At 37.0% G+C, this 26,239-nt stretch overlaps 1 protein-coding gene across 2 annotated transcripts; it reads left to right on the top strand.

Moving 5' to 3' along the window:
• Window positions 1-822: 822 nt before the first annotated feature.
• On the top strand, window positions 823-8,032 carry LOC133877053 (lactoylglutathione lyase). Of its 2 annotated transcripts, none has more exons than XM_062315286.1 (9): window positions 823-962; window positions 1,201-1,320; window positions 1,411-1,472; window positions 2,292-2,352; window positions 2,633-2,712; window positions 3,074-3,144; window positions 4,374-4,463; window positions 5,382-5,504; window positions 7,816-8,032. In XM_062315286.1, exons 2-8 carry the CDS (start codon window positions 1,228-1,230, stop codon window positions 5,480-5,482), a joined length of 558 nt encoding a protein of 185 aa, XP_062171270.1. In that variant the 5' UTR covers window positions 823-962; window positions 1,201-1,227; the 3' UTR covers window positions 5,483-5,504; window positions 7,816-8,032. The 2 variants fall into 2 exon arrangements, with proteins under 2 accessions (XP_062171270.1, XP_062171271.1); XM_062315287.1 differs by lacking the exon at window positions 823-962 and adding an exon at window positions 969-1,117.
• The last annotated feature ends 18,207 nt before the right edge of the window (window positions 8,033-26,239 follow it).

The following is a 26,239-nucleotide window of genomic DNA, read 5'->3' as shown; positions in this document are numbered from 1 at the left end:
TTTGCGGTATAAAAATAATTCAAAGGTGATCAGGGTAGGCCAAAATAACAATTTAATCTCGAAGAATCCTAGAGCATTTCCTGGTGTTTTCTTGTGTACATCTTGGAATGACATAGATGTAATTTTATACCCTTTTGAATGGCATAGATGCAATTTTTTAATCAAAAAAATTACATTTATGCCATTCCAAATGTACACCAAGAGAGAACCAAGAGATGTTCTAACATTCCTCATTTAATTCCTGTAGTCAAAAACACTTTGACAGATTTTGTTGATGTCCATGTCAACACCAATAGAATGATGACAAGTGGCACTCTTAGTAAAAAAGAAAAAAGGAAAAAAAAATGCAAAATTAGTTTCATGTGATTTACCTGATTTACAATTAACTCTCTGTGGTATCGAAATGAACTTAGAGGTCCCTGTGGTATGCCAAAAAAGGAATGTTAGAGTTCCTTCTAATGTTCTTCTGGTGTCCATCTAGAGGAACTTTTTATTACATTTATGTTCTTCTGAATAATATGAATACAATTTTTTAATTTTTTTTATTACATTTATGTCTTTCCAAATGGACACCAATGAACACTAGGAGTTCTAACATTTCTCGTGCCAAAAATACATATCACTTCTTCTAGTCAAATTCTGTTAAAAAAAAAAATTATATTTTTAGAACACCTTAATAGTTTATTGGATCACTTTAACACATTTGAAAATTTGAAGCTATTTTAAAATCGATCAGCAATTGAGGGGTTCTTTTTATGTTTTTTCCGAATAATTATTTGACGAAAAGAATAAAAGAAAAACACGCATTTGCAAATTGGCGTGGCATTCCTACATGCTGCCGTGCGTGGACGAGCAGTTCGTCGTCGGAGTATATAAGTCCAGGAGTGAGGAGACCCACGCCAAATATATCCCGGAGTGGACAGAGCCACTGCCTCCTCCTCTGCTTCCTATATCACGAAAAGGTAACTCTATCATTCTCTCTCTCACACACACGCGTGTATAGTCCATGGCTTCCGCTTCACTCACCAGCGCCTTATCGCGCCTCTCTCTCTTCCGATTCACCACCAAACCCTCTCTTTCATCTTCACTCCCATTCTCCCTCGCCCCCAAAACCAAGGTTTTAAACCATTCCTCTTCGGGATTTTCTCATTGCAATCTCCAGGTCCTTTTAGTTTATGTATTATTTGTTTCCAAATGCAGGAGCTGAATCGATTCCGGTTGTTCTCGATGGCTTCGGAACCCAAGGAATCGCCGGCCAACAATCCCGGCCTCCAGGCAACCCCAGATGAGGCCACCAAGGGTTACTTCATGCAACAAACCGTAATTAGCTTTCATATTTTCATATACATGCTGTCTACGGTTCGGCATGTTTTGTACAATTGTTATACGTTTGTGGCATTTTGGTTGCAGATGTTTCGAATTAAGGATCCTAAAGTGAGCGTCGACTTTTATTCTCGCGTCCTGGGCATGTCGTAAGTTGTTTGTTCTTTTCTTTTCTCCGATGCTGATTGTGGCCATGTTCGGTTTGTGGTTTTGTTACGTGTTATGGTGAATGTATGGTTTTTGGTTATTTAGTTATACTACCTTTTGAGACTGATGCGCATGTGTTTATAATGCTGTAATACTAATATGCAATTTAGGCGTGCTTGATGCTATTTCTTTTTACATAAGCAAACTGAATTTTTCTGTGGGCATTTTACATTTTTATGGAATACATTGTACTTAAAGACGTTCTTATAGACAGCCAGTGAGCCAGTTCCCTGGGCCATCTTGCAGTCATATAGGTGACTTTGGAATCTGAGAGCCTTACATTGCCACCCATTTTAACAGCTAAACTCTCCAGTAGACCTAAAGTGGACCTTATGTAATTTAGACAACTTTACAGCACGAATTTTGGGGCAGGGATGGTGTTGTTTTCTATTTGAGAAATATGAGTTATTTTGTTCTTTCTTTCACTCCTAAAGGATGGTCTCTAAGGCATGGTATTGAACTGTGGTCACTCTGCTTGTAAGATTCTTCACAGTTTCTTTAAAGTTTATGATTTCATGATAATGGACACATATATGTTTGAATCATATTCTTTTATATGCCTTATTTCTTTTCACTTGAAGATATCTCTAAATTTCAATTTGTTGTATTTGCACTGCATAGTTACCTTTTGTTTTTAAACCAATCTGTCGGTGCAGTCATCTTGAAAAATTTCAACTCTGGAATGTTGGTGTGGATCTAGAAATTCGGGTAACCATACAATGTCTGGATTGAAAATTGATAATGACTTTCTGATATTTCAGGTTACTTAAGAGGCTGGATTTCCCTGAAATGAAGTTTAGCTTGTACTTTCTGGGCTATGAGGTAAATTACATGGCATTGAATTTGCAAGGGTTATTGTTCTTGTTAGTGCCTTAGTGGCTGTTGGAATATGGAAGCTGCTATTGTGTTTGGAACTTAGTTTTTGTTTCTTTGTACTATGCTGTCAGCCGTCTAATAAGCATGTCATTGAAGTCTCTTTTTCCAGCAATATATTTATTCAGTCTGTCAAGTGTATAGCGAAAGCATGAAATTGGGGCCTCGTTTAGATAGGTTCCCATAAATAACAACTATGACATTTGTGTATATACTTTTTCTGGTGTAGGATCCAGCATCTGCCCCAAGTAACTCAGTTGATAGAACAGTTTGGACCTTCAGTCAGAAGGCTACAATTGAGCTAACACAGTAAGAATAATGGGCTTGTTTGGTAAACACTCTCATTTTTTCCCTAAAAAAGTCAACTTCAGAACATTCCACTTTTTATATCACATCAATCACTTTTTAACATTTTTTTTTTCACTTTTTATATGACATCAAATAGTTTTTAACAACCTTTTCCACTTTTCCTTACAAAAAGTTCAAAACTTTTTTCTGCTTTATATCCTATCAATCACTTCTTATTACTATTTAAAAAAAAAAAAAAAAAAGACCTCAAAAACCTTTACTAAACACATATTTCCCACATGTTTCATATCTATGTGCAAAGTCATCTTTAGTACACCCAATATTCCTTGATAATGTCTTAACTGGCAAATAATTCTTACAGTAATTGGGGGACTGAAAGCGATCCTGAATTTAAAGGATACCACAATGGGAATTCAGAACCTCGTGGCTTTGGTAATGAAACTTTTAAATTTGAATGTGATTACATGTGATTGTGATTATTTTTCTTCCCTTTCTGTAGAGGTTGACTTTTGAGTCCATCTTTGCCAATTCTGTCCTTTTCCGTGCCATTTATGGAGGGCGTCAGGTCAAATAGGCCATTAACTGCAGCTGCTGATCTAATGACTCGCATATGACATAACCATTATAATTTGAATACTTGTTCCTATATTTTATAAATTGATTCTTTTTACCATAAGAATGAGAAAGGAGCTAAAGGCATTGGCTTAGTTGGTAATTGGCCTAGGTTGATTATGTTTTGGTGTAGGTTTAGATTCCCCTGATAAATGGTACATTGTGTCATTGTAGTAGTGATGAAGAAATGGAACACGATATGGATGATGTTTCCATTCATGGATGAGTTAAAGGATGTTGTCTTCGTTGATGTTGAGGTCATCATGACATTTCTAACCCACAACTCATTATATGAGTCTTTTACTGTTTCATACATAAATGATTTTGAAAATGTGTCAAGTACATCTTTAATTAAGCTTTTCCTGACTACAAATGGAGCTGTATTGATCAAGCGGGTGTTTCTATTTGGTGCATTGACTTAACATGTATCATAATTATAATTTGGGAAAACTTTATTTTCCACCCTTGATCTTTCATCACTTTTACAATCATACCTTTAAACTTTAGAAAGTGTCAATTTAGGGTTACAATCTTTCAATTTTTTGCAATGTCAACCCTCCCGTCCAAATTCAACTTTAAATCAGATAAGATGTTTATAAAATTAAAAAAATATCTTGATTTAATAATTAAAAAAATAAATAAATAAAGTCTAACCCGCCGTGGGTCACATTTTTCCATTCTTTTCTATTGGAAAGGAGGGGTATACTTTTACCCTTTCTAAACCGGCAATCCTTTTGGGAATTTCACTTTTTTTTTTGTTAGGATTTAACGTTGAAATTGGACGGGAGAGTTGACATTGCAAAAAATTGAATGATGGTGACTCTAAAATTAACACTTTTTAAAGTTTAAAGGTATGGTTGCAAAAGTGATGAAAGATCGGAAATGGTAAGTAAAGTTTTCTCTTATAATTTGTATGCATCAATAATGTTTAACCTTTTTTTTGGTGCTTTAGGGGAATTTATATTCTTTTATATTGATTTCTTCAGCTTTAGACGAATAATACAAGACGGTATCCAATTTAAGTTCTTACTTGTCTCATTGTTTTTTAGGACATATTGGCATCACTGTTGATGACACATACAAGGCATGTGAAAGATTTGAGCGCCTGGGAGTGGAATTTGTAAAGAAACCAGATGATGGTTAGACACCTCTGCCATATTTATGAATTTATTAAGCATGTTATGTGACTCCTTTATGTACATTATCATCTCAAAATCAAATTTTGGGTGGGGATCACTGGTTAGAAAATCTATTAAGCATGGTGTAAAGCTTTGAATTGAGTGTAGCTTTAGAAGGGTCATCATATATTCTATTAAACTGGTGTAGCCTATAAAATCTCTTCATATATCCTCCATTGAAGAATATAACTTGGATTTCTCAAGGAGCACATATCCAAAAAAATAAAACTTTAGAATACATGCAGGGATTATTGTTGATGACAGACTATGAATCAAAAAGAAAAAATAGTTGAGGTCAGACCTTATCAGTGAAGAACTTTTTTTCCTTTTCAGTGAAGAACCTATGATCCATCATTCCTGAATAGCATCTTCAAGTGGAGTATCTCCATTACTGAAGCCCATGAAGTCCAAATATTATCCCTGTTTCAAACAATTTCTTGGGATATCTGAGGGAGAACCTTTGAGAGGGTTTATATTTCTAGAGATCAATTTGTGTTTTTAAATGTTGTCTGCAAAGACAATAATTTAGGAGAAATAAATAAAATTAAAAGAGACACTTGGTTTTAGATCAGGAAAAGATCTTGAATTGATGACATCATTTTACTCATTTAATTTATGGGATATTTTGTTTTCATAATTATATGTTTAAGTAGTAAATATTTCTTCAAATTTAGTAATCATTATACATATAGTTAGTTTGATTCTATTGTAGGCAGTATTAATTGTTATAAAAAGTGGGACTGGAATTATTCCCATTAAAATTCATGATTTTTTCTCCTAAAGCTTCTTGCTTTGATTATGCATATACGCGCTAAATCTAATGAGAGATATAGTCATCAAACCGTTGTTGCTTCTTAAGGTATGTGGAACTGGATGCAGGAAAAATGAAAGGGATAGCATTTATTAAGGATCCTGATGGCTATTGGATTGAGATCTTTGACCTTAAATCTATTGGCACCATTACTGCTGGTGCTGCGTAAGATAATGCCACTGAAACTTCAGGTACTTTTTTTGGGGGGGATTTTTCTTGTAACTACATTTGATTAAATGGTTGATTTCCTGTTGCAATAACCTTGTACACTAGTATTCTGAAATATTAGCTTGATTTTTTCAGTCAACAAATGACAATATGTGGATGGGAACCTATAAATCTATAATGGATGATGGTTTAGATTCCATTTATCTTCACAGTCCAACGAATATGTGGATGATATATCTGGGTTTAAAATGCCAGGACCTGTGAGAAATTTAATTTGTCAGATTGCAAGAAACATGCTTCCCCCTCCTAGGATACGAGGTTTAGGCAATGACATTTGCATGCAGAACTATTATACATGGGGACTAAATATGGGCACGTGTCAAATAGAAATTAGCCCACCACCTAATTAGTATGATGTTGGAGCAAAATGGCATGAGAAATGGGTTTGATTACTCGATGCTTCAACTATATTCCAAAATTTATGAAATATCTTGTTCATTTATGGAAATCGTCAATAGACCTTGTTGATTGCCCTGTGAATTTCTCTGATTAGATTTGTCTAATATCATGATATTCTTTCCTGCATTTCATCTTGTGTTTGCACCTGTTAGTAAAACTGAGCCAACTTGAGTTAAGACCCAGAATGTGAAATGTTTTCTATCAGGTAAGAGTCTTTATGAATAATGGTTCAAGATGCTCCATAATAGGATTACAAAAAGAGCGAAGCCCTAGAGAAATTTCTAACGAAGGTGACACGTGTATTTTCTTGCCAATCAATTGACACTGCTGACTAAACAAATTGAATGTCGAATCCCTCTGTCCTTTCTTTCATTTTGAAGCTAAGCAAGTTCAGTACACAGGTGTTCCTCCCCTAGCCCCACGTTGTCTCCCACTCTCTTGCAAGATGATGCTGTGGTGTGTGTATACATGCCAGTATGCTTCTGAAGCAACTTATGGACACAAAGGGAAATAGGTAGCGAAAAAGTTGGAGAATAATAAATACTTAAATTGATTGTCTCGGTGTACAGAAGACAATTAAGGTGATAGAAACTTACTTCTTTAAGACCTTGAAAGACAAGCTTTGAACTTATTTGCCACCATCTAGGTTGTTTTCCATCAAAGATCTTTGAGTTCCCATCTTTCTATAAAAAGTATAGAGCTGCAACATCTGCAGGTTGTATCATGTTGAAGGGGAATTATGGCCTTGTTTGGTAAGGAGGTGGGAGTTGGGAGTGGGAGTTGGAAGTGATAGATATGATATAAAGTAAAAAGAATTTGTATGAAAAAGTGAAAAAGTTTTGTATTGTAGTGAATTTTTTTTTATTTAAATAGTAATAAAAAATTATTAATGTGATATAAAGTTAGAATATTTTGAAATTGATTGTTTTTTAAAAAAGTGAAGTGGGGGAGGGAGGATTTTATTTCCTTTACCAAACAAGCCCTATATAATAATATTGGTCGTCTGAATGATAATATTGGTGTATGCATATATGATTTTTTTTGTTCTTTTTGCTCCTACCAGTTAGATGGCTGCTCTTGTATACTTCTTTCCTATGTACTTAGGGTTGCCTTATACTTTTAATGATATCTTAATTACTTGTTAAAAAAAACATTGGTGTATGCATGTAAATGACAGACATAGTTTCTCAACTGCTAGTCACAGAATTTTGGAATAAAGATTTTGTGTCCAAAGACAGATCAATTATTGATGAATACACCCAATAGATAAATTAGGGTCTTGCATTGGAAAGGGGGGGGATTTACAATAGTAATAATTTTCTGAGATAATATATAAAATATCAGATGCTACGCGGAGATTTGAATCTGACCTAGCCTGCCATTTTACTTGTCGCATGCACTCGTTAAGTCTTCATTGACATTTTGTGAAAATGAACCCACATTCACAGCATTGATGACAATGCTGCTTAGCCCTTCTCTGATATTTTAAGTGATGTTTTAAAGGGGTGGAAGCGGGTGGGTAGGCTTCTCACACGTCTGTCTTTATGGTGGCAAACCTCTTGATTGGTTAATATCTCAAGCATTGCTGATAAGGTTTGGCTCAATCCAGCTGGACCACCTGCATCTGCTTTAAGGTCCTTAGGGGCGGGCATATGTTAAACTTGATTGGTTTAGATTATCTACATTGTTGGGTGGCTAGTTTGCTGTTTATTTTATCTTTCTTTAGGGTAGTTAACGGGCCGGTTGATTTGTTGCAGTTATAGTAGTGGATATTTTATTTTTCTTCATCATACATGTATTTGGTTTGAGTTATAGCAAGGTTAATGGGTTCTGTAGACGCCACTAACTGAATGTTATTGGTTCTTTCTAATGCAGGAAAAGTGGGGGAGGGCTTCAGATACCTTATTATGATGTTCTCTCATCTATTTTCCCTTGATACCACTTTAGAGGTATGCTTCAGTAATGAGATTTGTTGGAAGAACTCGGTGCCTTGTAATTCGCTTCTTCTATTTGCCATTGAAGACTATTTTGAGTGACTATCATGTAAGTTTTGCTGGAAACGTGGAAGGAAGTACCATTGTTTTCTGTTCTACCATGTTTTTGTCTTGGCTACTTTATGTCGAGTATGAATTGTTTTTTTTTTTTTTTGTCTTGGCGATTCCACCTGTCCTGCTTCACTGGTGTTTTCCTTCACTCAGTCCGCTATAAAAGGGCCATGAGGCCTCCTCCGCGTCACTGGAGCACCACCTTAGGAAAAGGTGGAACCACCTAACAAAGTTCCCTAACCAGATCTTGAAAAAAAAAAAAAAAAAAAAATTCCCTAAACAGATCTTGAAAAAAAAAAATAAATAAATAAATAAAAAATAAAAAAAAATAAAGAAAAGATGACGATCCAACCTATAAGAAAGGTGAGCCACCGAACACGGCACAGGCTGCAGAAACCTTGTTCTTTTTTCTTTTTGTAGAAAGGCATTTTTGTCATTGGGGATATATTTACAATTTTTAGGTAATTTGGGGTGGGACATTGTTTCAATTGAAAGTTTGAAGGTGCATTGTTAATTGCATAAACTTTTTCAAAAAAATAAATATATGTTTTGAAGATTCGACCAACTCTAGTGAGCTTAAAAAGCCCCATCTTTAGGGTTTTTAAGGGACTTAATAAACTACCCCTTTAGGTTTCACACCTGCAAAATTAGGGGCTTGTGGTGGTCTCGCTCGTCTGAATATACAATTCATTGGAGAATCTGCTCTACATTTTTGTCTTTTGCACCACTGCATGGATCTATTCTTGAAATATTCGGTTTGGTTTGCAATAGACCCTTTTCTACTCCAAGAAATACAATATATATATATATATATATATATATATATATATATATATATTTTAAAATATTCCTTCTTTTTTCTTTTTTTTCTTATTTTCTTTATTTATTTTTTTTCATTTTTTATGACAGGTTATAGCTCAGTCCTTTTACCTCAAAATGAAATAGATGTATCACTAACTTGTGGTCATGAGTGGGTATCCATAGCATTTTTCTCTTCAATTCTCATTTGTATACGTAAAGGAGTCCATTGATGAGAAGGGGTTGGGAAAAGCTTGAACCCAATTTTGATGGTGATGAATATAAGCATAATTAAAATTCTTGAATTCTTTCAAATTCAAATGAACGGGGAATGAGTTGGTTCTTTAAAAAAGATGAACAAAATTGTTAAAAATAAATAAATAAATAAAATAACAATTGTACCCGTCTTTTTTAACTAACCGGCTCGTCTCCGGTTCCTATTTTGAAGCTCAATCTTTGCTATTTAATCTGGATCAACTAGTTTAATGATGCTAGCTAATTGAGGTCACAGACAATGGTCAATCAAAGTCCACAAATTGGATGGTTGTGATCTCGAGAGGTCCGAAATGTGGAGATAGGCACAAGCTGTGATTGGTACAATGGCACCCCCATATAGAACAAACACTTATGTAATGTCCCATCTCTATACAAATGTCCAAATCCGTATGTGTTAAACCTCTTTATTATTATTTTTTTTTTTTTTACTTTTTTTTTTACAACAGATCGATCATCTTCTTGATAATTTTATTTCATTATAAAAGAGTGTTCAAAAGGTTAACTTAAAATATTTCAAGTGTCAGAGTGTCAGTAGGTTCCACATCCACACCTTTTGACCTTTGCACTTCACCAGAAAAGACATTCCCAGAAAAAGCTTTCTCCATTGTTTAAACAGAGGAAGAAGATTAAAGAAATATAAAATTTAGCTGGCAACTCACTTATTTTAATCTGAATTTCATTGGAGATGCAGATTTCTCAATTATTGAAAATTATCCTATTTTTTATTATAATCTAAGCCTTTCCCAGACAACACGGAAAAAGTGCCATACCCTGACAGAGATCTTTGTACATCATATACTTTTGGAGCCTTCATAGTTAGACTGCTTCCCGATGGGGATTCCCTGTCACTTGGTCATTTTAAATTTACTCAATCATCTTTTTTTTTCTTTTTTCTTTTTTCTTTTTCTTTTTCTTTTTTTAAACAAAATTTGGAGTTAAAAAGTAAATTAATAAAAACAGGAGCATATACCCTAACCAACAATCAACGTCATTCAATGCGTAGTAGCGCATAATTAACGAAGGCCAGTGGGACAATATAACTCTACCACCACAAGCATTTATAAGAGCAAAAAGTGTTGGTTCATTAGACTGAATCTTACTGCCTTAGAATCTCTTTTATGACATGCATGCACTAATAATTTTAATGGTTTTTAGGATGCATGCTTTTGGACGCATGTTATTGCACTTCATCTCTTATAGATATCACCTACCAACACATCACAATTAGTTTAGACATACATACAGATAGAGACGCGCGTTGATTAGATAGGCTTCTACCCACTTTCTTAAATAAATTTTAGGTTATTCAGCTACCTATCTCGATAGGTGGATCTCATATGAGATTTCTTACATTACTTGTCACTTGTCCAGGCTGTAGCAGGCAAAACTTTAATTCACTTCCTAGTACGTACTTAGAGGCTAGAAGCTAGAAGCTAGAGCATGGATGTTTTGTGCTAATTCTATCAATGTTCAGACTAATCGAATCAAAACTCAAGCATGCTTGAGACCTAGTGAAACTTTTTGCCAATATAAATGTTAAATGATTTGCCCCAATCAAATAACACTACTTATTAGCGATGAGCCAATTAGTTAGCTTAGATACCGTTAGTTAGAGTTGTTATGTAATTAGTTAAGCAATTAGTTGACGTGAGCTATGCAATGTACACTTCAATTGTTTAGTTTACATTAAGCTTTCATTCATTTGTTTTGTATAAATACATATACTTTGTATCATACCAGACTAATATATAGAAATTCACATTCTTCTTTCTTCTCTTTTCATCCTCTTCGATGCTTTATTTATGTTCATCACAAAATTTAATATGGTATCAGAGCCAACAATCATGACTTCTAATTCTTCTTCTTCCGCATTTTTTATCGAAGACTCATCAAGTCCATATTATCTCTACCAAAGAGATAGTCCCGGCTCTGTTTTGGTGTCTCAACCCCTCAATGGGGACAATTACCACACATGGAGCCGCTCGATGACAATGGCGTTAACCACTAAAAATAAATTCAATTTCATAGATGGATCTGTGAGCAAGGCATCCACAACTTCTATAGTTTTGTATCATGCATGGACAAGAAGCAACAATATGGTGCTATGTCTTGGCTTTTGAACCCCATCTCCAAGGAGATTGCCACGAGCGTGACATGCATCAATACCACAGATGAAATGTGGAGCAATCTCAAAGATAGGTTTTCACAGAAGAATGGGCCTCAAATCTTCTAGTTACAGAAGGCGATTTCTACTCATTCCTAAGAAAACACAACGGTAAGCAACTATTACACTTGCCTCAAAGGTTTATGGGACGAGTTGGCAAACTATCTTCCTATACCAAAGTGTTCTTGTGATGCTCTCAAAAAACCACTCTTGATTATTACCATCAAGATTACATTTTTCAGTTTTTGATGGGCTTGAACGATACATTTTCTCAAGTTAGAGGTCAAATACTCCTTATTGATCCATTACCATCGATCAATAAAGTCTTTTCTCTAGTTCTTCAAGAAGAAAGACAACGTGAGATTTCATCTTCCATTGGTTCACTGAATCATGAAACAGCTACAATGATGACTAAAACCTCTTCACAATAGTAGCAAAATCGATCTGGCAAACATATAATTTTTTGCAAATTTCTCTCAAAGATTGACCTTTATGTAAACATTTTGGTCTTTTAGGTCAGACAATGGAAAAATGTTACAAATTGCATGGCTGCCCTCCAGGGTACAAGTTCAACAAGAATAAATTGAATTATCCTTCAGTCAATCAAGTTCAAGAATCCGAGCATCGGATTTTTCAAGCTCCTCAATTGTCCACCACTCGAGCAATATCAACAATTACTTGCCCTCCTCAAACCTTGTTAGTTTTTGTGTTGGCTGTATTCTGTTGGACAAAATCACTTCTATGTAATGTTGCTGTTTTCACAGGGATGCTGCTTTATCCAGAGTCTACACTTCAGCTATGTTCTTCAAGAAGATTCTGTGAAGTTTTCAAGGAAGTTTATTTCGGTTTCCTGTCAGCCGTCCGGACGACGTGGTATTCCGTCCGGATGCTCATCAGTCAGCAACATTTGTCCGGACAACGAGATCTTTCGGTCCGGACGCCCAGCTGTCCAAAGCTTCAGCCGTCTGAACGACATGTCTTACCGTTCGGACGCTTATCAGACTAAAGCATCATCCGTCCGGATGACCTGGATTCCTGTCCGGACCTTCCTCTGTGTCGAGAAGCTTCGAACTACTCTAGCTTGCATCCGTCCGGACGTTTCAACAGCCCGTCCGGACGACTCTCAGTGTTCGACCAAGCTTCAGATGTTCTTTCCAAAATCAAATATGGGAAGATTATTGCAACCGTCCGGACGCTAGCCTACCATGGTCCGGACTCGCGTATGACAGATATGGAAATTGCGTGCAGCAGATCACCCATCCGGACGGCCATCCTCCTGGTCTGGACGCTCGAAGCCTTTATAAGGAAATTACTTGCATCGAACGTGCAACCGTCCGGACGACAGTGCCTTACCGTCCGGACGCGGCTCTCAAACAGGAAAGATCTTCAGCGAAATTATTGGAATTTCGGTCGCACAGTTGTCCGTCCGACCGGCCTATGACCACCATCCGGACGGCACTCAGCTTTATCAAGTCAAACGCTCATTTGAGCCCTTAGCCTATAAATAGAGGCCTTTGTGCTTGAGAATTGCAAGAATTCGGTATTGAATTCTACTACTGCTTAGAGAGTTATTTTGTGAGGTTAACGAGCTGAATTGTTCTCTCTAAAGCCGTTGTTGTGGGTGCTGTTGCTGCGCTTAAACTGAAGTTTATCTTAGGGGTCAGTACTAAGGTAAAGGATTCCATTGAAGACCCCTTCAGGTAGGAGACCTGGTTGGGAGGCATTCGTGTTAGGCTACACGTTAGAGTGCAAAGTACGACTACTGCATCAAGGGTATGTGAGTGCTACTATCTTGTAACTAGTCTTGTCTTCTGAATAGTGGATATCCTGGGTTTGGCTGCCCCGGAGTGGTTTTTCTCTTAATTGAGTTTCTACTTCGTCAACAAAATATTTGTCTCCTTTAATTTTCACATTTAATATTTTGTTGCACACTGTTCACACACACTTGTTAAATTAGAAGTCCAATATTTTTCAATTGGCATTAGAGCAGGTACACTCTGTTAATGATTTATTTCTTAAGTGTGATCCTCATCTCTTGTGACTTCTATTTTTTTATTACACCTTTTATCATAGATTTCTCTCATTTATCTAAAGAAAATCATGATATTAAGCTCTCAAAGTTTTTGTTAAATTGGATAAAATTGTTTCTCCAAAAGAGCTCAAAAAGGTGAAGCAAGAAAAATAGTCTTTGATTGTTCAGTTATCTGAATCACATGCTTTGATTGACTCTTTAAAATCTGAGAATACCATGCTTCATGACATTATTGATACACTTGAGAATAAATTAAAAGAATCTAAAGATCTCTTAAAAAAATTCTCTAGTGATAATTTAAAGAGCATGTTTTGTATTCATTCAGATATTCCTAACAAGCCTGGTTTAATTGTTGATGATTTGAGTGCTTCTACTTCACATGCTTCTGATTCTTAATTAGATTCCATTATTATTAAGCCTGTGATAGTAGACACTGTTTGTTTGGATAATTCTTGCTTAAATAACTATGTGAAGCCAAAATCCAAAGATACAGGTACACAAGCTCATGGTAAGTTTGTCTCTACTTGTTATAATTTTGGGAAGATTGGTCATATTAGGCCAAATTGTTATTTGTTGAGATCCCACAGGCCTTGGATTAAGCAGGATGCTCTGAGGAAAAGTGAAGTTGAACATTCTTCCTCATCAAAATATGTCCCTCCGCATAGGAGACATATAAAAGGTAAGGGCAATGTTATTTGTAAGAATGCTAACTATAATTCTGCAGAGAATGTCAAGAAGCATTCAAACAAAAGAATCTTGCCCACCTGTCATCACTGCGGCATCATCGGTCACATCCAACTCAAGTTTCCACAGCTCCAGGCCCAGAAGTCGAAGGTTCAAAGGAAGCTGCTAGCAATAGCTACTTCAGGCACTCTACCTCCGACAGCACATCAGGCTCCACGGCATCAGCAGCAATTTGTTTCTGCCAATCAAAGTGGCAAACCAAAGAAGAACAAATCAAGGCGTTACAAGAGAAAGCCGCAAAAGCCCATTAGCTACCATGACTATGAAGGGTTCTTTAGTCTGATGCAAGGTATGCTAAGGAGAATGGACAACATGGAGAAGACCTGCAAGCCACCGCCATGGGTCAAGCAGGTATGAGTCAAGAATGATGAGATCATTCACCCCTTAAGGGGAAGTGGACTCACCTAGTAAAAGTGAAGTCTCCTATGCCTAGGATTTTGGTTCCTAAATCCTAGTGCATGTCAGGTATGTTTGTATTGCATTGTCTATCTTGTCATATCTCATTCATGCCTTACATTCTATTTGAGGAACCATTTATTCTATCCCCATATTTTTCTCTTGTTGTCTTGAGAAACATTTGCAGATATTTTTTTTGGGGATGACAGTTAAAGCACGTCGGGCGGCTGTTTTTCTATCTTGGTATTTCTAAACCTTTCTCTATGAGAACGGGTTTGGCTTTACCTTACATGCTGGGAATAGATGTCATTTCCTTTTCCATAAGCATGTCTTTGTTTTTTTTTTGTCTCATTTTTCAACAAAAAAAAAAAAAAAAAAAAAAAGGAGAAGATGTAGAATTTTATTTATTTTCTCTTGATAGCTTTTCAAATATTGCATGTGTTTTTGTCTGATATCTCAGTTCATTGTGCATTGATTAAGTATGCTTATATATGATTGAGAGTTTATGCATGATATCTGCTAAGTTTTTCTATTGCATCTTAATGATAGATAGTTACTTTCCTCATGCGATGAAAATGTACACTATCCAAGACTCCCCTAAGGTACATCTTTCCTTCTCTGACTTTTTGTTTCTAGAGATTCTGGATAAGACAAGAGGTTTTTAATAAGATGGCCAAATTGATCAGATGCTAGTTGAACCTAGAACCTAAAAATTCTGGCATTCTCTCTAGGTTGCAGCATCACTAGAATCAAGCAGTAATTCTTCAGTTTTCTGTGCTATATGCTTACATTCACTGCTTATGTGCTGAAATAAGCCTTGTCCTTCATGGTGCAAGTAAAATTTTACCTTGTCTTTCATGGTACAAGTAAAACAATTAGGTGCTGCATCTTAGGGAGAGTTTATCAGATGAGAGTGGCTAGGCCCTAGTAAGATAAGGTTAGACTTTTGACTGATCTTTCATTGATTTTCTCTCTTGTCTAGAAAATCTAGTTGCTTTTTATCATATCAGTTAAATTCAACCTTTTGGGAAGAGTCTTCACACACACACATGCATTTCATGAGTTGAGTAATCTATTTAAAATTTCTATCTGCAGGAAAATTTGTGCTTATTTAATACTTAACTCTGATTTAGATCTTTGCATATTTTTGCAATGCTATTTGACTGTTTTATCAGTTGATTATACATGCGTGTTCTAAAGCTAACTTTAGGAAAAAATATTTTTCTGCAAATTTTTCTCCAGTTTCAGATTTTCAGTGTGAAGCATCTGGACAGATCTATTCTTACGTCCAGACGAGCGCAGTCTTGCCATATGCTGACCTAGTAGTTGCCATCCGGATGGTTAAGTGACACGTCCGGACAGGATCTCTACAGGTTTAAGACTTGCGTCTCTTTTTCTGCCATACACACATCTTTGCATTTTTATTGATTTATCATTGCATGTTGGTGATTTTCTCGTGGATTTCTCACAAGATTTTGGCATTTTTTGCACATCTCTTCTCATCCTATGATCTTCATTGTGTCTTCCGTTATTCTTTTAAGTTTATGTGCTTTTAGAATATTGGAATATTTGTTGGGATAATTTCTTGAGATAGTGTGCATGAAAATCCTATTATGTCTGTGTGTTGGATTGATATTGATATATCTGGGTCATGTGGATTGCGATCTTTGCTTTTGCAATACTTGGGCATCCAATTGACAGCTGTCATATTAACACTTTCTTTTTGGGACTAACATGATCTAATATTTCTTTGTGGTGTTATTTTTTGAAATATTTGTTTAAATCTTTTCAGGAATATGTCATCCAGCAGCTCCCAGCACAATATCTGACAGATGGATCCTTTGGAAAACTGACTGTTGTTGAAGTCGGATGTTCAAATTCCAAAGGTCTCAGGATTTAGATGAGCTTTTTCCCCTCAGCTCATGCAGAGCCTTCCGTAGCATTCCCTCAAATCTACATCAGTCAGAGGTTCAGTGGTGAATCTCCTCAGTTATCTTGCAGACCAATTGCTTAGAGGATGTCAATCTGCGGATAACCAGTTTCAGGCTTTGCAAAATCAAGAGATTGAAGATTTTTCAGTCCATGGTTCCCGGCTTCCTGAGCTAGAAGCCAAAGTAGTACAAATCAAGCTTTTTATACGGATTTCTCTCGGCTACTTGATTTTAGTGGATCAGCAGGGTTTGGTATTTGGAGGATTTATGTTCCTCTCTTTTGGGCCATTTGCAGAATTTTCTCTAGTTTCCTATCGATTAGGATTTTAAAACGTTTTTTGTCTGTGGATATTATTACTCTGTTTACTGATAAGCGTCGAATATTACACATTCAAGCCCCTTAACTTGCATATGTTAATTCCTTAGCATTGTTATTTGTTTGATTTTGTATTGTTTTAATGTTTTCAGGTTTTAAATAAAGATGCAATTAATTCCATTAATTTTGGGCTTAAAGCACACTTTGAGAAGACCTAGAAGATATGTTTAAACTTAACCAATCATAATATAATACCTATATGATGTAGTTAAGTTTAATCAAATCAAGTGAATGATTAAATCGGAATTTCTCCACTAAGAGTCAAAATCGGATTGGATTCAAATTTGGATTATGCATATGTCTCAGTGTTTAGATCATAACTTTTGCGTCAGATATCGGATTACAATGAAATTGGTGGTGTTAGAAAGCTAATAAACTATTCAACAAATATGTCAGAAATAGCTTTTCTCTAATTCGAAAGTTTACTATGATAAAATTGCCTCGCAATAAAAGACTGCAATTCTGGACGAATTTGGAATCCTTTTCTTATTTGGATTTAAGTTTCAATCTCCTACTTGGACAAGAAGACTGAAGAGAAGATTTTTCTAGAATTACAAGGACTTCTAGGACTTGTGTGCTCTCTATAAATAGACCCCTAAGCTTCAAGGGAAGGGTGCTTGGTGCTTGGGCTTGGGCTTGTGCTTGTGCTTAGATTTAGACAGAAAATTCTTCTCGAAGGCCTGACAAGTTGAAGAGGAGAAGAACATGGCAGGAGGCTATCCCAGCACTACGATGAGCGGCTAAATTCCTAATAGGGTGTTGATGTAGCCCTTTCCAAGTAACAATGGTTTAATTATATTTTAGTTTAGGATTTTCTCTATGCATGATGGTTGTATAACTGTGAGAATTGATTTTAATGTTTATATTCAATCATTATGAATTTCTTATCTTGTCTTAGAAAGTCTTTTATATTGATTGAACTCAATCCTTCATATTTTCTGTGATTATGTAAATGATTGTTATACAACGGTTTTAATTGATATATGATCAAGAGGATTAGATAGACCATGCCTAGGGAAGACGGATTGTACTACACCCTAGTTTAGTGTAATTTAGGTAGACAGTCTGTGCCAACCGAAGATGGGTTATACTATTCCATTAATTGTGTGTATATCCTATTAAAGATGTAGCTAGTCCATGCCTAGGGAAGACGGGTCGTACCGCATCTTAGTGGTTAGGTGGACGATCCGTGCCAACCGAAGATGGATTATACTTATTCTTTAGAGGTAATTTCTTGACTACTCGAGTGAGACGAGCCCTATATCATGCATAGTATGAATTTTCCTTGTTAATTTATGATTGACCATTGTTATGCGGTGAGGGGTGAAATCAATCCCCTATTCTTTATCTCATCCCTACTATCTTTAAATTTATGTCTTTTACTTTTATGTATTTCTTTTTTATAAAACTAAAACCAAATCAAACATCTTTTTAATTAAGTTATATTTAAACTCGAAAAGCTTGATAATAATACATACGCAGTCCTTGAGATTCGACACCCTCTCTATAGCCTTATCCTACAAGGATTCGTTCTATTGCGAGTGGTTAATTTTATTATTGATATATTTTGGTAAACAAAAGACCACATCATTTACCCTTGTACTTCTGAGACATTAAGAGGGAGTAATTGTTGTGTGGTTTTTCTCATTACTCTGTTTTACCCTTTGTCCCTTTGTGACAAAAAAGGGAAGTAATTTTTGATTTGGACCGGGATTGTATTTTTAACCGGTCAAGTGATTTTTGTCCCAGAATGGCCAAAGAGGGAGTTTGTTAGTTTTTGTGTTGGCTGCATTCTGTTGGACAAAATTACTTCTATGTAATGTTGTTGTTTTCACAAGGATGATGCTTTATCCAAAGTCTACTCTTCAGTTATGTTCTTCAAGAAGATTCTGTTAAGTTTTCAAGGAAGTTTATTTTGGTTCCCTGTCAGCCGTTTGGACGATGTGGTATTCCGTCCGGACACTCATCAGTCAGCAACATCCTTCTGGACGACGAGATCTTTCCGTCTGGCGACGAGATCTTTCCGTCCGGACGCCCAGCTGTCCAAAGCTTCAACCGTCCGGACAACGTGTCATACCGTCCGGACACTCATCAGACTAAAGCATCATCCGTCTGGACGACGTAGATTCCCGTTCGGACCTTCCTCTGTGTCGAGAAGCTTCGAACTGCTCTAGCTTGCATCCGTCCGGCCGTTTTAGCAGCCCGTTCGGACGATTCTCAGTGTTCGACCAAGCTTCAGATTTTCTTTCCAAAATCAAATATGGGAAGATTACTGCAACCGTCCGGACGACATGGATTCCCACTCGGACGCGCTACTCCTTAAGGCAAGTTCACAATTCAAAATCAACAGTCCAGACGCCAGCCTACCATGGCCCGAAAGTGCGTATGACAGATATGGAAATTGCGTGTAGCGGATCACCTGTCCAGACGACCATCCTCCTGGTCCGGACGCACGAAGCCTTTATAAGGAAATTACTTGCAGCGGACGTGCGACCGTCTGAACGACAGTGCCTTACCGTCCAGACGCGGCTCTCAAACAAGAAAGATCTTTAGCGAAATTTTCAGAATTTCGGTCGCCCTGTGCTTGTGAATTGCAAGAATTCGGTATTGAATTCCACTATTGCTTAGAAAGTTATTTTGTGAGGTTATTGAGCTGAATTGTTCTCTCTAAAGCCGTTGATGTGGGTGCTGTTGCTGCGCTTAAACTGAAGTCTATCTTAGGGGTTGGCCCTAAGGTAAATGATTCCATTGAAGACCCATTCAGGTAAGAGACATGGTTTGGAGGCGTTCGTGTTAGGCTACACGTTAGAGTGCAAGGTACGACCACTGCATCAGGGGTATGTGAGTACTACTATCTTGTAACTAGTCTTGTCTTTTAAATAGTGGATATCCTGGGTTTGGCTGCCCCGGAGTGGTTTTTCTCTTAATTGAGTTTCCACTTCGTCAACAAAATATTTGTCTCCTTTAATTTCCGCATTTAATATTTTGTTGCACAATGTTCACAGACACTTGTTAAATTAGAAGTCCAATATTTTTTTCAAACCTCAAACCACAGTTGCAGATAATCTTCCCTCAGTTCATCAAGTAGGTAGTGTGCAAGATCACATGATCAATTCCATGACATTGTTTACTTCCATTACCGTTGTCATATATTCTTGAGTCAAATTACCAAATGGCAATTTTGCTACCGTGACCCATATTGGCACTATCCACTTATTAGAACACCTTGAGCTTCATGATGTTCTCTGCATCCCTTCCCTTTTCTTTTAATCTAATTTATGCTAGTAAGCTCATCAAGACTTTTATAGAGTTTTCATTGTAAATTTCTCCTTCTTAGAGAGTTTATTCCAATGGAGGACAATTGGAGTGGGTAAAGAGCAAGGTGGTTTATACTAGATTTTCATCCACATTCAACAAAAGTTTTTTTGCTTCAATACAAAATGTTTCTACTGACATTTGGCATTATAGATTAAGTCACTTGTCACATTTCGGAATAAAGATGTTAGCTCAAGTTATTCCTAACATTTCTTGTAATTCAAACACTTTTTGTACTTTATGTCCTTTAGCTCAATATCATAAATTGCATTTCTCTAATGGCAATTCCATTTCTCAATCTTTTTTTGAATTGATACACTATGATTTTTGGGGACCCTCCTCTATAAAATCAAAAAATTGTTGTATTGAGACTCCTCAACAAAACTCTATTGTTGAGCATATGCACCAACACCTCTTAAATGTAGCACGAGCCTTACATTTACAAGCCCATCTTCCCTTATGCTTTTGGGGAGATTATGTTCTCACTACTACACATCTCATCAATCGCATTCCAACTTCAAATATTTCCTACAAATCTCCATATGAGATAACTTTTTCTAAACCTCCCACTTATTCACATCTTTAGGTTTTTGGTTGTTTAAGTTATGCTTCTACTCTCTCAAGAAATCATCATAAATTTGATTCTCATGCTACACATTGCCTTTTCTTAGGTTATCAAAATGGTGTCAAACGTTACAAGTTACTTGATTTTTCTACCAACTCTATATTTGTCTCTCGGCATGTCATTTTTCATGAAGCTATTTTCTTTTATGAATCTTAGCTTCTCTCTTCTGATTCAAATAGTAGTTTTGTTTTGCCTGACATCATCTCTTATTTCTATTTCATCGGATTCTGTTTCACAATCTATCATTCATAACCCTGCTCTACATAATTCTAACTCTCATATTTCCTCCACAAGGCTTAGTTGTGATCAATCTTCTAGTCCTCCTCAAATTCATCCTCCTCACCGTTGGTCTACTCGTACTATATGTCCTCCTAGTTATCTATAGAAATATCATTGCCAACTTGCAACTCACTCACTCACTCTCTTCCATTCCCGAGAACAACTTAGGTATTCCCTATGCTCTATCATCTTTCATTAAATATGATAATCTTTCCTCTGTTTATAAATATTTTTGTCTAACCATTTTCTCTCATATTGAGCCAAAGTTTTTTTACCAAGTTGTTAAATCTCAGCACTAGCAAGAGACTATGAAATCCAAATTTATTGCTCTTGAGAGGAACAATACATGGACACTTGTTGATCTTTCTCCCACCAAACATCCTATCAATTGCAAATGGGTGACAAAAATTGGCATCTCCACCATTTGGATGTCAATAACGCATTTCTCCATGGAGATTTAAATGAAAAGGTCTATATGACTTTACCTCATAAATTTGATTCTAAAAGGGAGTCAACAAAAGTCTGCAAACTAAACAAGTCTCTATACGGCTTAAAGCAAGCTTCTCGATAGTGGTTCTCTAAGTTTTCTACAACCTTAATCAACCATTGTTTCCTTCAAATATTACATTATGATTTCGTCTAGATATCATTGATAGAGAGTAAAGAGAACAAAAAAACCTCACTCCCAGTTGTACAAGCCGACAGGAGACCCTACACCCACCTCAAGGATTACCTTAGAGAGGAAAAACTAGAGAGAGGACTCACAATAACTGAGGATGAAACAACCGATCTACGTTTGAAGAGCGGGATTTGTCTCCTTAGGCGAATCATGTCTGAATGTCGAATCCAAAAGGAAGCTTTCCGGACATTAATGTCGTGACTGTGGAGGACAATGGATAACATGGTTTCAAAAAACTCGATGAGAACTTGCGGCTTTTCGAATTCTCGAATTAGGGCTATAAGTGTCGAGTTCTAGAGGGATGTCCTTGGCTCTTTGATCACAGTGTGCTCTTTCTAAAAAAAGTGGATGAAAACACCCCCCAACAAAAATGGATTTTACATGTTCCCTTTTCTGGGTCTAGGAATACGATATGCCCCTCACCTGCATGAACACATAGGTGGGGTACAGAATTGGTGGTACTATGGGAGACGTTGAAGAGGTGGATGTCACTTGCGATGGGGTTGGATGGGGGCGTTGTTTGCATATCCGAATTAATCTTGATATTACAAAACCATTGGATAAGGGAAGAGCTCTCTCCCAAAACGGCAAATCTTTCTAGGTGAATTTCAAGTATGAAAAGTTGCCCCAATTCTGTTACTATTGCGGGCAGATCCTCCATGTGTGGCAACGGTGCAAAGACAGGCAAAGTTTCCGGCTCAATGAGGAGGAACCTACTAATAAGTGGTGAATGTTGCACATTCCAAGCTCCTTAACTTGCAAGTGTTAATTCATTAGCATTGTTATTTGTTTGATTTTGTGTTGTTTTATTGTTTTCAGGTTGTAAAACAATATGATGTGGTTAAGTTTAATCAAATCAAGTAAATGATTAAATCGGAATTTCTTCAAAAAGAATCAAAATCGGATTGGATTCATATTTAGATTTTGCACACGTCCCCATGTTTTGATCATAACTTTCTACTCAGATTTCGAATTGCAATGAAATTAGTGGTGTTAGAAAGCTAATGAAAAAATGCAACAAATATGTCAAAAATAACTTTTTTCTAATTCGGACGTTTACTATGCCAAAATCGCCCCGCAATAGAAGACCGCAAATCTAGACGAATTTGAAATCCTTTTTCTACTTGGATTCAATTTTCAATCTGCTACTTGGACTAAGAGACTAAGTTACGATTTTTCTTAGGTTTCTAGGGCTTTTAGGCCTCTCATAGTCTCTATAAATAGACCCCTAAGTTTCAAGAGAAGGTGTGCTTAGCTTTAGATAAATAATTCTTCTTGGAAGCTTGACAAATTGAAGAGGAGAAGAACATGGCAGGAGGCCATCACAGCACCACGATGAGCTGCTAAATTCGTAATAGGGTGTTGATGTAACCCTTTCCAAGTAACAATGGTTTAATTGTATTTTAATTTGAGATTTTATATATACATGATGGTTGTATAACTGTAAGAATTGATCTTAATGTTTATATTCAATTATTATGAATTTCTTATCTTGTCTTAGAAAGTCTTTTATATTAATTGAATTCAATCCTTCATATTTTCTATGATTATGTGAGTGATTGTTTAACAATGGTTTAATTGTATTTTAATTTGAGATTTTATATATGCATGATGGTTGTATAACTGTAAGAATTGATCTTAATGTTTATATTCAATTATTATGAATTTCTTATCTTGTTTTAGAAAGTCTTTTATATTAATTGAATTCAATCCTTCATATTTTCTGTGATTATGTGAATGATTGTTATGTAACGGTTTTAATTGATATATGATCAAGAGGGTTAGATAGGTCATGCCTAGGGAAGATGGATTGTACTACACCCTAGTTTAGTGTAATTTCGGTAGACAGTTCGTACCAACCAAAGATGGGTTATACTATTCCATTAGTTGTGTGTATCCTATTAAAGACGTAGCTAATCCATACATAGGAAAGACAGGTCGTACTGCATTTTAGTTGTTAGGTGGACGGTCCATGCCAATTGAAGATAGATTATAATCATTCTTTAAAAGCAATTTATTGACTACTCGAGTGAGACGAGCCCTATATAATGCATAGTATGAATTTTCATTTTTAATTAATGATTGACCATTGTTATGCGGTGAGTGGTGAAATCAATCCCTATTCTTTCTCTCTAACATTTTAATTATCTTTTTCATTTATTTTATGCATTTAGTTAAAATAAAAATCAACAAATATTTTCTTTAGTTATTTTTAATCTTCATAAACTTAATAGCAACACCCATGCAGTCTTTGAGATTCGACACCCTCAATATACCCCTATCCTACAAGGATTCGTCCTATTGCGATTGGTAATTATTATTATTGATATATTTTGGTAAACAAAAGACTACATCACCTACAAAACAATGGGGAGCTTGGATAAGGGATGATAATCTACTTCAGAAGAAAAATGTCAATCCGATGGTCCTGCCAGTTTAGGTTGATAATCCAGGAGGTGGTCTTGATGAGACTAATCTTGATCCAAATGTCGGCGCCGGTCAGGGTGCAGTCCCGGCAAGTTACACCAAACCGGTAAACATTGAGCCATCAGTTATAGGGAATCTTCATGAGGGCATCCAGACAGAAAAGGAAAGGAATAATGGTGCCCACAATTCTCAGCCTACAAAAGTAAAGGGAGGAAATAATGGCGCCTATGTTCCTAGTGTAACGGAAGGATTTATTTATTCTGTTCCTGATTGTGGGGAATCCTTAGGGGAGGCATTAGCACCAAATCCACATGAGCCTATGGATATCAGTGTTATAGATAATAACTTCAATGATGGAAGGAAGGACGCATTCCCTCTGGAGGCGGGAAGTCTGGCGGAATACCTGGCAATTCAAACGATACTAGGATTGGACCACCCGGGGACCAAAAAATTTGATGGGCCTCAGGCTGGGCCAAGTATGGTCATCAAAAACTATCCATCCGGCCTAAAGGTTCCTCGGGCCAGCCTAGGACCTACGAATAATCATACTCAGACGAACTGTTTACAATCATGTCCGAACCTCCATACTACATCAGATGGCCAAAATGGCAAGGGGCACGAAAATGGAGAACACCGAGACAACACATGACCAAATTGTCACAGGAAAACACAAGCAGGAACAATATGAGCAATCCCTAACTATCCAGGGGGTCAAGGCAAAGAAGGTAAAGCTACTAGGCAACGGCAAAACCGATAAGGCACTAGCAGAGGCTGTTCAATAGCCTACCTACCACAATGAATCTGATAAGTTGGAACTGCTGAGGGCTTGGGAACCCTCGGACAGTTTGTGAAACTTTGCAAGATGGTGAAGGAGAAGCATGCATCCTAGTTTTGTGTTCTTGATTGAAACCTTGAGCACGAAGCAACGGTTGGAACGAATAAGAGTCAAGTTGGGCTAGTGGCTCTGTTTGCTGTGGAGCCAGTAGACAGGAGTGGGGGTCTTGTTCTAATGTGGAAAGAAAAACGTGATTTAGAAATACACAATTTCTCTCGAAGACACATCAACGCTATAGTCAAGGACAAAGAAGGGTGAAAAATTGAAATGACTTCTAATATAAAGAATGTGTGTATACGCACTAAGTGTTAACAAAATAATAATAATGCGGAAATTAAATAACACAAGATTTTTGTTAACAAAGTGGAAAATTCTATATGAGAAAAACCACTCCGGGGCAGCCAAACCCAGGATATCCACTATTCAGAAGACAAGACTAGATACAAAGTAGTAGCACTCACATACCCCTGATGCAGTGGTTGTACCTTGCTCTCTAACGTGTAACCCAACACAAACGCCTCCCAACCAGGTCTCCTACCTGAAGGGGTCTTCAATGGAATCTTTTACCTTAGGGCCAACCCCTAAGATAGACTTTAGATTAAGCGCAGCAACAGCACACACAACGCTTTAGAGAGATCAACTCAACTCAATAAACTCACAATATAGCTCTCTAAGCACTAATGGAATTCAATACCGAATTCTTGCTGTTCTCAAGCCTAGGGACCTTTATTTATAGGCTGATGGTTCAAATGAGCGTTTGGCTTAATAAAAACTGGGCGCCGTCTGGACGGTAGTCATGGGCCGTCCAGATGGGCAACTGTACGATCAATTGTCCGAGAATTTCGCTACAATTCTTTCCTGAAATGAGTCGTGTCCGGACGGTGGTGCCCTGTCGTCCGAACGGTCGCACGTCCGCTGCAAGTAATTTCCATATAAAGGCTTCGCGCATCCGGACCAGGAGGATGGTCGTCCGGACGGCTGATCTGATGCACACAATTTCCATATCTGATGCTTGCGCATCCAAACCATGATAACTGGCATCCGGACGTCTGGATTTGAATTACGATACTTGCCTTACGGATGAGGGCGTCTGGACGGGAATCCACGTCGTCTGGACGGTTGCAGCAATCTTCACATATCTGTGTTTTGGAAAGAAATCCTGAGGCTTGATTGAACACTAAGAGTCGTCCAGACGAGCTGCTGAATCGTCCTAACGAATGCAAGCTGGAGCATTTCGAAGCTTCTCAATACAGAGGAAGGTCCGGACGGGAATCCACGTCGTCCAGACGGATGATACTTTGGATAGATAGGCGTTTGGACGATATGTAACGTCGTCTGGACGGCTGGCAGGGAACCGAATTTTCTGACTTGTAAACT

Source organism: Alnus glutinosa, chromosome 9 (assembly GCF_958979055.1).
Source record: "Alnus glutinosa chromosome 9, dhAlnGlut1.1, whole genome shotgun sequence".
Taxonomy (NCBI): domain Eukaryota; kingdom Viridiplantae; phylum Streptophyta; class Magnoliopsida; order Fagales; family Betulaceae; genus Alnus; species Alnus glutinosa.
The sequence above is the reverse complement of the archived record's forward strand: the minus strand, read 5'-3'. Positions and strand labels throughout refer to the sequence as shown.

Excerpts from the sequence above, each read along its gene's own strand:
- LOC133877053 (XM_062315287.1), top strand. The coding sequence starts at position 1,007 with ATGGCTTCCGCTTCACTCACCAGCGCCTTATCGCGCCTCTCTCTCTTC. Across the intron at positions 1,118-1,200 it reads CCCTCGCCCCCAAAACCAAG|GAGCTGAATCGATTCCGGTT; the intron begins GTTTTAAACCAT and ends TTCCAAATGCAG. Across the intron at positions 2,713-3,073 it reads GCTACAATTGAGCTAACACA|TAATTGGGGGACTGAAAGCG; the intron begins GTAAGAATAATG and ends TAATTCTTACAG.